The 13,984-nt window shown below is 36.8% G+C and overlaps 1 protein-coding gene across 3 annotated transcripts in view; it reads left to right on the forward strand.

The window, feature by feature from the left end:
• The window catches only part of CPNE8 (copine 8), a 261,274-nt gene that overhangs the window by 192,352 nt on the left and 54,938 nt on the right, over positions 1 to 13,984 (forward strand). For all 3 annotated transcript variants that reach the window (XM_060412779.1, XM_004006455.6, XM_060412777.1), the window contains 2 exons: positions 9,545 to 9,598; positions 10,211 to 10,272. In XM_060412779.1, coding sequence (XP_060268762.1) covers positions 9,545 to 9,598; positions 10,211 to 10,272 — 116 coding nt within the window. The remainder of the gene's footprint in view (positions 1 to 9,544; positions 9,599 to 10,210; positions 10,273 to 13,984) is intronic.

Below are 13,984 nucleotides of genomic sequence, written 5' to 3' on the forward strand. Positions count from 1 at the left end.
ATATCAACGGAAAGATCTTCTGGACTGAAAATCAATAACTAACAGAGATCCTGAATGATGCAATAGAGCAGTTAGACTTAATTGGTATTTTCAAGACATTACATAAAAAAATCATAATACACATTCTTGTCAAGTGCACATCAAACATTCTCTAGGATGGACCACATACTGGGCACAACAAACCTCAACAAATTTAAGAGTATAGAAATTATTTCAAGCATATTCTCTGACCACAACAGCATAAAACTAGAAATCAACCACAGGAAAAGACATGAAAAAAATATGATTACATGGAAACTAAAGTACAAGCTACTAAAAAATGAATGGCTCAAACAGGAAATCAAAAGGAAATTTTAAAATGCAACAAATGACAAAACGCAGCCAACAAAATCTATGAGGTGCTGCAAAAGCAGTTCTTGGAGAGAAGCTCATAGCAATACAAGTCTTTATCAAAAATCAAGAAAAATCTCAAACAACCTAACCTATCATCTAAAAGAATTAGAGAAAAAAAAAAAAAAAAGAACTAGCAAAACCTAAAGTCAGGAGAAGGAAGGGAATATTAAAGATTGGGGAGGAAATAAATAAAAGAGACTAAAACATAGAACAAAAATTCAGTAAAACCAAGATCTAGTACTTTGAAAGGATAAAGAAAATTGAATGCCTCTGGCTAGGCTCACCAAAAAGAAAAGTAAAAGAATCCAAATAAAATAAGAAATTAGAAAATACAGTATCAGAAATCTGATACTGCAGAAAAAAAAAACATAAAAGAATACTATGAACAATATATGCCAACAAATTTGACAACCTAGAAGAAATGAACAACTTTCTAGAAAGATACAGCCCACCAAAATTGAATCAAGCAGAAATAGATAATTCAACAGACCCATCACTTGAAGTGAAATAGAATCTATGATTAAAATAAAAAAGAAAACTACCTTTAAAAAGCACCCTGTAAACAAAAGTCCAGGACCAGATGGTTTCACAGGCAAATATGATCACACATACAAAGAAAAACTGTTTCTCTTCAAATTCTTCCAAAACAGAGGAGTGAACACTCCCAAGACATTCTGTGAAGCCACAATCATCCTGTACCAAAACCAGATAAGATGCCACCAATAAAGCAAATTACAGGTCAATGCTTTTATGAATATAGATTCAAAAATTTTCAACAAAATATTAACAAATTGAATCCAACAACACATAGAAAAAGTTCCTACACCATGATCAAGTGGGATTCATTCTAAGTTCACAAGGATGGTTTAACATGCACAAATCAATCAATGTAGTATACCACATTGAAAAAGAAAAAAAAAACACATGATCAACTCAATAGATGCAAAAAAAGCATTTTAAAAAATTCAATATTCATTAATGATTAAAAAAAACTTCTACCAAAGTGAGGATAGAAGAAACATAGCTCAACATAATAAAAGCCAATTATGGCAAACTCACAGCCAGTATAATACTCACAGGTGAAAAGCTAAAAGCCTTCTCACTAATCTAGAACAAAACAAGGATGCCTGCTCTCACCACATCTAGTCAGCATAGTATTGGCAGTCCTAACCTGAGGAATCAGACAAGAAAAAGAAATAAAAGATATCAAAATTGGAAAGGAAGAGGTAAAATTGTCACTGTGTGTAGATGACACGATAGTGTATATAAAAGACTTCCCAGCTGGCCCAGTGGTCAATAATCTACCTGCCAATGGAGAAGACATAGGTTTGATCCCTGTGTCAGCAAGATCCCCTGGAGTAGGAAATGGCAACCTATTCCACTATTCTTGCCTGGAAAACTCCATGGACAGAGGAGCCTGGCGTGCTGTAGTCCAGTGGGTTGCAAAGAGTCAGACACAACTGAGTGACTGAGAATATGGCACACAAGGACTCCATACAAAAATTGCTAGATCTGAAACATGAATTTAGCAAAATAGCATGATATAAGATTAATATCCAGTTGTTTTGGTCCTATTATTTCCTCCCAGTCTGAGGGCTGTCTTTTCACCTTGCTTATAGTTTCCATCATTGTGCAAAAGCTTTTAAGTTTAATTAGGTCACTTCTGTTTATTTTTGTTTTTATTTGCATTACACTTGGAGGTGGGTCGTAGAGGATCTTGCTGTGATTTATTTGGAGAGTGTTCTGCCTATGTTTTCCTCTACAAGTTTTATAGTGCCTGGTCTTACATTTAGGTCTTTAATCCATTTTTGAGTTTATTTTTGTGTATGGTGTTATAAAATGTTCTAGATTCAGTCTTTTACACATAGTTGATCAGTTTTCTGAGCACCATTTGTTGAAGAGATTGTCTTTTCTCCATTGCAAATTTTTGCCTCCATTGTCAAAAATAAGGTGTCCATAGGTACATGGATTTATCTCTGGACTTTATTTTGTTCCAGTGGTTTTGCACAACAAAGGTAACTGTAGGCAAGGTAAAAAGACAACCATCAGAATGGAAGAAAATAATAGCAAATGAAGCAACTGACAAATAATTAATCTCCAAAATATACAAGCAACTCATGCAGCTCAATACCCAAAAAATGAGCAGTCAAAAAGTGGGCAAAAGACCTAAACAGACATTTCTCCAAAGAGGACATACAGATGGTTAATAAACACAAGAAAAGATGCTCAACATCACTCATGATTAGAAAAATGCAAATCAAAACCACAGTGAGGTCCCACCTCACACTGATCAGAATGGCCGTCATCAAAAAGTCTACAAACAATAAATGCTGGAGAGGGTATGGAGAAAAGGGAATGCTCTCACACTGTTGGTGGGAATGCAAACTGGTACAGCCACTATAGAGAAAAGTGTGGAGATTCCTTAAAAAACTAGTAATAGAACTGTCATACTACCCACCAGTCCCACTGCTGGGCATACACCCCAAGGAAACCAGGACTGAAAAAGAAGCATGTACCCCATTGTTAATTGAAGCACTATTAGCTAGGAAATGGGAACAACCTAGATGTCCATCAGCAGGTGAATGGATAAGGAAGTTGTGGTACATATACATAATGGAATATTACTCAGCTATAAAAAGGAATGGGCTTCCCTTATAGCTCCATTGGTAAAGAATCTGCCTGCAATGCAGGAGACCCTGTTTGATTCCTAGGTCAGGAAGATCCACTGGAGAAGGGAAAGGCTGCCCAGTATTCTGGCCCAGAGAATTCCATGGACTATATAGTCTATGGGGTCACAAAGAGTCGGACACAACTGAGTGACTGTCACTAAAATGGGATGCATTTGAGTCATTCTAAGGAGATGGTTAAACCTGGAACCTATTATACAGAGTGAAGTAAGAAACAGAAAGACCTGTACTGTATATTAACACACACATGTATATATGGAATTTAGAAACATGTTACAGATGATCCTACATGCAAGGCAGCAAAGGAGACACAGATGTGTACAGAACAGACTTTTGAACTCTGTGGGAGAAGGCAAGGGTGGGATAATTTAAGAGAATAGCACTGAGACATGTTCATTACCATATGTAAAATAGATGACAGTGCAAGTTTGATGCATGAACCAGGGTACCCAAAGCTGGTACTCTGGGACAACCCAGACGGATAGCTTGGGGAGGGAGATGGGAGGGGGTTTCAGGATGCAGGGGAAGGGGACGCATGTATACCTGTGGCCAATTCATGTTGGTGTATGGCACAAAACCATCACAATATTGTAGAACAACTATCCTCCAATTAAGATTAATTAATTAATTTAAAAGAAAAAAAGAAACCTTATCTTGGAAGCAGATGGAAAAAGCTGCCAATGTCACCCTGCCATGCTTTTGGACCCATCGCTGTCTCGTACAAGTTTAACAGTCCAACTGTTTCTGCCCTACTTAAGTGACTTTTTCTTATTTGCCTGCAGCCTTCTAAAAGCCTCCACATGCTTCTAGGGCTTTTGATATAAGGATAGCAGGGTCCAAACCTTCAAGGTGCTATTCCTTCCTCCCCCCAAACCCTGCCAATTGAATTGCAGACAGAAAAAAACAACCTTAGAAGCAGAAGCTTTTGAGCTGGACATGACCTCACTGACGGTCTCATTCAGCCATTGTTCAAATTAGTGTTTCAAGGAGGGCTTTGATAGTTTTGCATATGTTGCCTAGCTTCAAATTCTTTTTATAACTGTAACTTTAAAATACACATTGGATAGCAGTTTCTAAGGTGTTGCAGATAACTAACATAGGATTCTCTTGCCATCTTCATTTAACTTAGAGGGGAGGGGAGCCCTTGGAAAAAAAAAAAAGCTACTCTTTGCCACTATGTCTCTGTGAGTCAGGGGTTTACTCAATGCAGAAATAAGATTTATCTGCAACTTCTGGCTTAAAATGTATATGTCCATCTCAACAGCCTCAGTGAGAATCAATTGCTTTGTATGTAAACACTAATTAGACCATAGGAAATTTCTTCCTAATAAAATGCTACTTGAAATTGCTGCTTAAAAAATTGAGATTAACTTCTAGAAGTCAGTTGCATTTCTTTGCACTAACAATGAAATAACAGAAAAGGGAAGGTTATATATATACATATATGTGCACTTTCCAAAATTGCAAAAAAAAAAAAAACACCTACAAATAAACCTGACCAAAGAGGTAAAAGACTTATATGCTCAGAACTATAAAACATTAATTGAGGAAATTAAAGAAGATTCAAAGAAATGGAAAGATAATCCCATGCTCTTGAATTAGAAGAATTAATATTATTAAAATGTCAAAACTACTTAAAGCAATCTGCAGATCTAATGTGATCCCTATCAAACTGCCCATTACATTTTCATAAAACTAGAACAGATAACCCCAAAATAAATATGGAATCAAAAATATCTATGTGTATTATGTGTATTCAATTGCTTAGTACTGTTCAACTTAGTACTGTTCAACTCTTTATGACCCCATGGACTACAGCCCACCAAGGTCCTCTGTCCATGGGATTTTCTGCCAATAAACTAGAATGGTTTGCCATTTCTTATTCCAGGGTATCTTCCCGACCCAGGGATTGAACCCTCCTGCATTAGCAGGCAGAATCTTTGCCACTGTGCCACCTGAGAAACCCAAAAGGAAGAACATTTGAACACATGCTATAACAAGAATGATGGCTCAGATGGTAAAGAATCTGCCTGCAATGAGGGGGACCTGGGTTTGATCCCTGGGTTAGGAAGATCCCTTAGAGAAGGGAATGGCAACCCCTTCCAGTATTCTTGCCTGGAGAATCCCATGGACACAGCAGCCTGGTGGGCTACAGAGCATAGAGCAATTCTGAGGAACAAAAACAAAGCAGGAAGTGTAACCCTCCCAGACTTCAGACAGTACTACAAAGCTACAGTTATGAAAATTGTGATATTGGTTCAAAAGTAGACACACAGATCAATGGAACAGAATAGGGAGTCCAGAAATAAATCTACACACTTATGATCAATAAATCTTTGACAAAGGAGACAAGAGTATAAAATGAGAAAAGGACACTGTCTTCGTCAAGTAGTGCAAGGAAAGTTGGACAGGTGCGTGTAAATCAGTGAAGTTAGCACACACCCTCACACCACGCACAAAACGAAACAAAATGACTTAAAGACTTTAACATAAGACAGTTCAGTTCAACTCAGTTCAGTCGCTCAGTCGTGTCTGACTCTTTGCAACCCCATGAATCGCAGCACGCCAGGCCTCCCTGTCCATCACCAACTCCCGGAATTTACCCAAACTCATGTCCATCGAGTCGATGATGCCATCCAACCATCTCATCCTCTGTCGTCCCCTTTTCCTCCTGCCCCCAATCCCTCCCAGCATCAGGGTCTTTTCCAATGAGTCAACTCTTGGCATGAGGTGGCCAAAGTATTGGAGTTTCAGCTTCAGCATCAGTCCTTCCAATGAACACCAAGGACTGATCTCCTTTAGAATGCACTGGTTGGATCTCCCTGCAGTCCAAGGAACTCTTAAAAGTCTCCTCCAACACCACAGTTCAAAAGCATCAATTCTTCAGTGCTCAGCTTTCTTCATGATTCAACTCACATCCATACATGATCACTGGAAAACCATAGCCTTGACTAGATGGACCTTTGTTGGCAAAGTAATAGCTCTGCTTTTCAATATGTTATCTAGGTTGGTCATAACTTCCTTCCAAGGAGTAAGCGTCTTTTAATTTCGTGGCTGCAATCACCATCTGAAGTGATTTTGGAGACCCCCAAAATAAAGTCTGACACTGTTTCCCCGTCTATTTGCCATGCAGTGATGGGACCAGATGCCATGATCTTCATTTTCTGAATGTTGAGCTTTAAGCCAACTTTTTCACTCTCCTGTTTCAATTTCAAGGCACCATAAAACTCCTAGAAGAGAGTATAGGCAAAACATTCTGACATAAATCAAACAAACGTTTTCTTAGGTCAGTCTTCCAAAGCAATAGAAATAAAATCTAAAATAAGTTGCACCTAATCAAACTTAACAAGCTTTTGCATAGTAAAGCAAACCATTAAAAACAACAACAACAACGATGAAAAGACAACCTGCAGAAGGGGAGAAAATATTTACAAATGATGCAACTGACAAAGGCTTAATCTCCATAATATACAAACAGGTCATACAACTCAACAACAGCAAAAAAAAAAAAAAAAAAACTAGCAATCCATTTGGAAAATGGGCAGAAGCCCTTAATAGAGATTTCTTTAAAGATATCTGGCCAATAGGCACATGAAAAGACCCTCAACATCGCTAATTAGTAGACAAATGCAAGTCAAAACTGTAATGAAGTAGCATTTCACAACAGTCAGAATGGTCATCATTAAAAAGTGTACAAATAACACATGCTAGATAGGGTATGGAGAAAAGGGAATCCTCCTACAGCATTGGTGGCAATGTAAGTTGGTGCAGTTACTATGGAAAACAGTATGGATGTTCCTTAGAAAATTAAATATAAAATTACCATATGATCCAGCAATCCTATTCCTGGGCATATACCCAGACAAAACTGTAATTCAAAAGGTATACAGACACTTATGTTCATAACAGCACTGTTCGCAGTCGTCAAAATATGCAAGCAACCTAAATGTCTGTTGACAGATGAATGGATAAAGAGTAGATGCTACAAATATACAATGGAATACTACTCAGTCATAAAAAAATAATGCCATTTGCAGCGTCGTGGATGCAACTAGAGATTATTATACTAAGTGAAGTAAGTCAGAAAGAGAAAGACAAATACCATATGATACCACTTATATGTGGAATCTAAAATATGGCACAAACGAACCTATCTACAAAATAGAAACAGACTCACAAACATAGAGATCAGACTTGTGGTTGCCAAGAGGTGACTAGGATTTAGGGTTGGTAAATGCAAACTATACATTTAGAGTAGATACACAACAAGGTCCTATTGTTTAGCACAGGGAACTATATCCAATGTCCTAGGATAAACCATAATGGAGAAGAATATTTTAAAAGATTGTATTTATATATGTATAAAACTGAGTCACTTTGCTGTACAGCAGAGATTGGCACTAAATTGTAAATCAACTGTACTTCAATTAAAAAACATATTATAAAAGGAAAACAGAAAAATTTTAAATATAAAGCAAAACAAAATGTTAGAAAAAAATCAGAAACAACTCAGGCAGCAAGAGCATTAAGGAACACATTCAAACAATTAGCAACTCTACAAGCTGGCATTTAATCAGGTGTTTGGGTTGTTGTTTTTGACTTCAATAATGGTTAAAATCTTTTTCTACATTTATTCTTTTAAAGGCTGTGTAGAAGAAAAAAAACATAAATCACACAGATTACTTTTATATTCTTGTTAAGAGTCTATAACTACCAATAAGAAGATAAGACAAAGAGGAGTAAGTCTTAATGGCTTCTTATCTTGCCTACCTTGTAGGGCATGATTCTTAGCCAGGCAGAATTAAGTGGGACAATGAAAAGCCCGTATCATTTAAAACCCAATTGAGAACTAAATAAAATTCTTAAAGTGAAAATAAATAAGTAAATAAATAAATGCTGCCTGTTGATCTATAGACTTATTTTGTCAGGTAAAGACCTTCTCCTGGTGGTTCTCCAGGCTTATGGGGCTACCTTTAAAACTGCAGTTGTGGTGGTTTAGAGCTGGCATTGAAGCAATTGATAGGTATACAGTAGGATCTACTGATGGTATGCTTGTTACTAGGGGCTCAGGTAAGTGTGGGTTAGGTTTGCTGCTGGGTGGATGAGACTGGCTCCAGTAGGGTGGTCCTGGGCCAATGTTCCTTTTCAGAGTGCACAGGTGAGACCTCAGTCGGTCAGCCTATTTCTAGGTTTGTGAATCCGTGTGACTCCCACCAGGACTCTCACCAGGACTCCAACCTTTTACACATTATTATGTGTCTGATGGAAATTACCATCATTATTAAGCAATAAGTAGAGCCCTTAAATGCTTTCCCAGGTGATGCTACAAGGGGCTTCCCTCCTAGCTCAGTTGGTAAAGAATCTGCCTGCAATGCAGGAGACCTGGTTTCAACCCCTGGGTCAGGAACATCCCCTGGAGAAGGAAATGATAACCCACTCCAGTATTCTTGCCTGGAGAATCCCATGGACAGAGAAGCCTGGCAGGAGCCTGTGTCCATGGGGTCACAAGAGTCAGACACGATTTAACAACTATACCACCAACACCAACACCAACACCACTGCCAGGTGATGTTAGTGGTAAAGACCACCTGCCAATGCAGGAGGCATAAGAGACATGAGTTTGATCACTTAGGGAAAGTCCCCTGGAGGAAGGCATGGTAACCCACTCCAGTATTCTTGCTGGAGAATTCCCTGGACAAAGGAGTCTGGAGTACTATGCTCCATAGGGTCAAAAAGAGTCAGAAACAATTGAAGCGACTTAGCACGCATGCACAGAGACATTAAAGAGTCAAATATTTGAATGATTTGTCATTAGTGTATATAATCAAATAAGAACTGTTATGTCTTAAATATATTTTATTTGAGAAATCTATAGTTTTTGTATAAATCAATCACTAATATTTGAGACCTCACAGCAAGAAGATGTATATGGGTAGGGTAATCAATGCCTAAGGTAATTGAGAAGAATATTACTGAAAAAAAGATTTTTTTAAAGAAAATAATCACTAGTCATTTTGCAGAGACATTTTGGCTGATAGACTCATCAAGGAGTTGTACTAAAGACATTGCTGCTGCTGCTGTGAAGTCGCTTCAGTCGTGTCCGACTTTGTGCAACCCCATAGACGGCAGCCCACCAGACTCCCCCTGTCCCTGGGATTCTCCAGGCAAGAACACTGGATTGGGTTGCCATTTTCTTCTCCAATGCATGAAAGTAAAAAGTGAAAGTGAAGTCGCTCAGTCGTGTCCGACTCTTTGCGACCCCATGGGCTGCAGCCTACCAGATTCCTCCATCCATGGGATTTTCCAGGCAAGAGTAGTGGAGTGGGGTGCCATCGCCTTCTCTGACTAAAGACATTAGTAAGTAAATAAATCCATAAGATGTGAAGACACCAGGTTGGACTATACATTTTTATAATATTTCAATATAAATCCTAACATTGTAATTGTTTTATCTGCTCTTTAAGGTGATAAATCCCAGAAAGAAAGGAAAAAAGAAGAAATATACTAATTCAGGAACAGTAAGTCAAATTTTATGTTATACATTAAGGATTCAAATAGATGAATTAATATATATATATATATATATATATATAAAACATTTGGTGTCAAATAGAAGCAACTAAAACTGAACTCTTTCATTAGGGTTTTAATATGAAGGTATATAATAAAAAATTAACTTTCTATGGGAATGATTGTAATAGAGAACACCTCATAGCATAGGTGACATAGCAACCTAGCTTCCTGCAAGTTGTTTAGGGGTTGAATTGTGTCTGAGGGAAGAAGTTTCATTATGAATTCTTCATTTAATGTAATCACACGAGAAAATCAAGCAGACCTGAAAAAGTGAAGAAACCCTGTGTCCTTGTAGATAATTTGCATGTCATCCTTCAAAGGAAATAAATTGGTCATAGAAAGGAGTTACTTAATTTTTAGCCCCTTTTCTTCTGATAATTTTAAATGTAAAAATAATCAGTCCTAGCAAAGTTTGAAATAGATTATCTTTATTGATTTACAAAATGCTAGGAAATATAATTTTCTCTCTAACACTTAGAAAAAAGTCTGATTGGGATTGCGATTAGTACTAGTATATAATTCTCTTATTTTTGTTTTCTTTTGTTTTCTTTCTTCAGGTCACCTTGCTGTCTTTCTTGGTAGAAACAGAAGTTTCATTCCTGGACTATATTAAGGGAGGGTAAGTCATTTTCTGAAATTGTTTCACTGCTGAAGCAATGCTGAGAGGCAAGTTTGAATGTGTTTAGAAACTTCATGACAACAGCAGTCAGAGACATCACTTCTGTAAACCTCTTCCAAATGATGATTAAGAGGGTTTTGTTGTTGTTCTTTTTTGTTTTTGCCGATACTGATTTATTGCTAGAGTGTTGTCAAGCCAACGAAGTGGGGGCAAAGGGACAAACACAGTTTCCCCCCAAACAGAAAGCTTAACCCCTATTGCTGTTTGTTAAGAAAACAAGACAAAAGCTATACCAGCCAAGTGGGCAATCTTTGCTATATACAGGCATCTTGAAACCTGCCACTTGGACATAGACTGAGACTACAGAGTGATTGTTTCAATAAAGTCAAAGGAAAACATACTAAGAAGGAAAAATGTTTGCCAACTCTCCTTAGTATTCCAATATCTGTGAATATTGTTGTCTTTTGAAGATGGGAAAATAGAAAGTTGAAGTTGTCACAAAAAAATATGTTCCTATGTAAATAAACTCCTTGGTACTATAGGTAAAAAGATAAAAAAGATGAATTTTCTTAGCATTATTTTAAGGAAAAAAAAAAGCACTTGATAGATCTGACTATAATTTGCATGTTGAAATGATAATTTCAAGTTTTAAAATTAAAAATTCTTTTCAAGTTTGTTTTCTTGGCTTTGCTTTGTGAGTCTTTAAGTGAGTGGGGTGTGTGTGTGTGTGTGTGTGTGTGAGAGAGAGAGAGAGAGAAAGAAATACCCAATATGTATTGTCAGCAGTACAAATCTAGTAATATTTTCATGTGAATCTATCATTAAAGTTATCTTCAGAATCTGTTATGAATAAGTCAATTTTATTGGTTATTCATTTTCTCCTTTTGAAGATTCCTAGGGCTAATTAGTACAAATGGGTTTCAATAATACCTAAGCAGTAAACTTCTTGACCACTGTCATTTTTATACTGCTTACCACCTCCAAGATTTTATTTTATTTTATTTATTTTTGGCTTACACGTATCCAATTTATAGCACTGTCTGTGCTGGAAGAAATGTGACCTTTTCTGCCAGATTGCTGTTTTTCAATAGCTACATTGTGTTTAACTCCTTGCAACCCTATGGACTTTAGCATGGCAGGCTCTTTTGTCTCTGCATTCAGTTGGGTATATCTTTTGCTTTCTCCCTTGCCTTCCACTTCTCTTCTTTCTTCAAATACCTGTAAAACGTCCTCAGACAATCACTTTGCCTTCTTGCATTTATTTTTCTTTGGGATGGTTTTGGTCACTGCCTCCTGTGCAATGTTATGAACCTCTGTTCATAGTTCTTCAGAAACTGATTTAATCCCTTGAATCTATTCATCACCTCCCCTGTTTAATTAAAAGGGATTTGATTTAGGTCATGCCTGAATGGCCTATTGGTTTTCCCTACTTTCTTCTATTTCAACCTGAATTTTGCAATAAGGATCTCATGATCTGAGCCATAGTCAGCTCCAGATCTTGTTCTTAATGTCTGTAGAGGGCTTCTTCTTTGGCTGAACAGAAAATAATCAATCTTATTTTGATATTGATCAATCTGTGATTTCTGTGTTTAGAGTCATCACTTGGGTTGTTGGAAAAGGGTGTTTGCTATGACCAACATGTTCTTTTGACAAAATTCCATTAGCCTTTGTGCTGCTTCACTTTGTACTCAAAGGCCAAACTTGCCTGTTTTCTGGGTATCTCTTGACTTCCTCCTTTTGCATTCCAATCTCCTATGATGAAAAGAGCTTGTGTGTGTGTGTGTGTGTGTGTGTGTGTGTGTGTTCTAGAAGATGTTGTAGGTCTTCATAGAACGGGTCAGTTTAAGCATCTTCAGCATCATTGGTTTGGGCCTAAACTTGGAACACTGTGATATTGAATTGTTTGACTTGGAACTGAACTGAGATCATTCTGTCATTTTGGAAACTGCACCAAAGTACTGCATCTCAGACTCTTTTGTTGATTATGAGGGCTGCTCCTTTTCTTCTAAGGGATTCTTGCCCACAGTAATAGATATAATGGTCATCTGAATTAAATTCACCACTCCTGTCCATTCTAGTTCACTGATTCTGTAGATGTCAATGTTCAGTCTTGCCATCTCCTGCTTGACCTTCTCCCATTTACCTAAAATTCCAGTTCCTATGCAGTATTTTTCTTTATAGCATTAGGTCAGATTTTACTTTCACCAGTTGATATGTCCACAACTGAGCATCATTTCAGCTTTTGTGCAGCTGCTTCGTTCTTATTGGAGCTATTAGTAATTGCCCTGTGTTCTTCCTCAGTAGCGTATTGGACAGCTTTTGACTTGAGCCGCTGATGATCTTCTGGCACCAAATCTTTTTACCTTTTCATATTGTCTGTGGGGTTCTCTAGGCAAGAATACTGGAGTAGGTTGCCATTTCATCCTCTAATGGACCACATTTTATCAGAATGCTTCACCATGACCTATTCATCTTGGCTGGCCCTATGTACATGGCTTCAGTGAGTTATGCAATCCCCTTCACTATGATAAGGCTGTGATCAGTGAGAGGGTTTCTCATAGAAGTCATGTATAAATGGAGCTCCAACCCATGAGGTATACTTTGTTCCATCCTGGCTTCCCAACACTTTTACTGGAACCCATTTTTTACTTACAAATGGATCATGGAGAAATAGAATTTGAAATTTACTATATAATTAATGTAACTGTACTTAAATTTATACCTAAAAAGGACATGAAAAATCTTTATACAATTCATTTTTATATAAAGATTTATATAATAAATGCATGTATCTTTTATATATACTACAATTACACATTTACCTATTGTTCATCACTGTTTCTAATACTTAGTATACAGATATTGTCCCTTTTGGTGATGGAATCCAAATAGGGAATGCAAGATAGTTATTGTATTATGTATATTTATATGTCTTTGCTCTTCAGGACTTGTTATAAGCAACTGGGTATGAAATTTAAATTCTAATTTGTATTAATAATGCAGTGAGGAGATCTGGTTTTATCATGACACTCCTATCACTTCAGTTTCCTGTAGTTTACATGAGTTGCCTTCATTTCTTTCATGACCTTAATATACCTTATTTATTTCCCTTCATTCTGAAGTTCTTGTTTATGTTCCTACAGAAAACTTACTCTCACCTATCAACTTATTATACAGTGTAATTTGCATATAGTAAAATTGCTAATACCTGATAGTAACTACCTCAAAGTAATTAACTTTACCCATCTCTCCATTGACTCCTTTTCTTTTCTGCTCACCTCCTTTCTCTTTCTCCCTCTTTCTCTCATGAGTAATATTCATGTTGATAATTTCCTCTTTTTCTAAAAAAAATAATGAAGTTTATTTAGTTGATGTACTGGTAACTTTCAATCTTTTTGGAACTAACATTTTCTATCTCATTGCTGCTAGTGAAAAATACAGTTTAATTAACATAGCCTAAGGGAGAGTGATGCTTTGGCATGCAGAATATCTAAAAATTGTACTCTCAGATATTGATATTTGTGAAGATTTAAGCTTTATTTAGCTGTGAGTTATGGAGATATATTAGAGTGGTTACTTCATGGATTTCTTGATAGACTCTAATTATAAGAAATGAGGAACAGTGTTTTAAATTGTCATTTTCGAAACCTCTACTGGTATGAAAATAATAAATTATAGCCATTTGAAATGAAGAACATGAAACGAAGGCAGA

The sequence above is a fragment of the Ovis aries genome, chromosome 3 (genome assembly GCF_016772045.2).
Source record: "Ovis aries strain OAR_USU_Benz2616 breed Rambouillet chromosome 3, ARS-UI_Ramb_v3.0, whole genome shotgun sequence".
In the NCBI taxonomy this organism is placed as follows: Eukaryota; Metazoa; Chordata; class Mammalia; order Artiodactyla; family Bovidae; genus Ovis; species Ovis aries.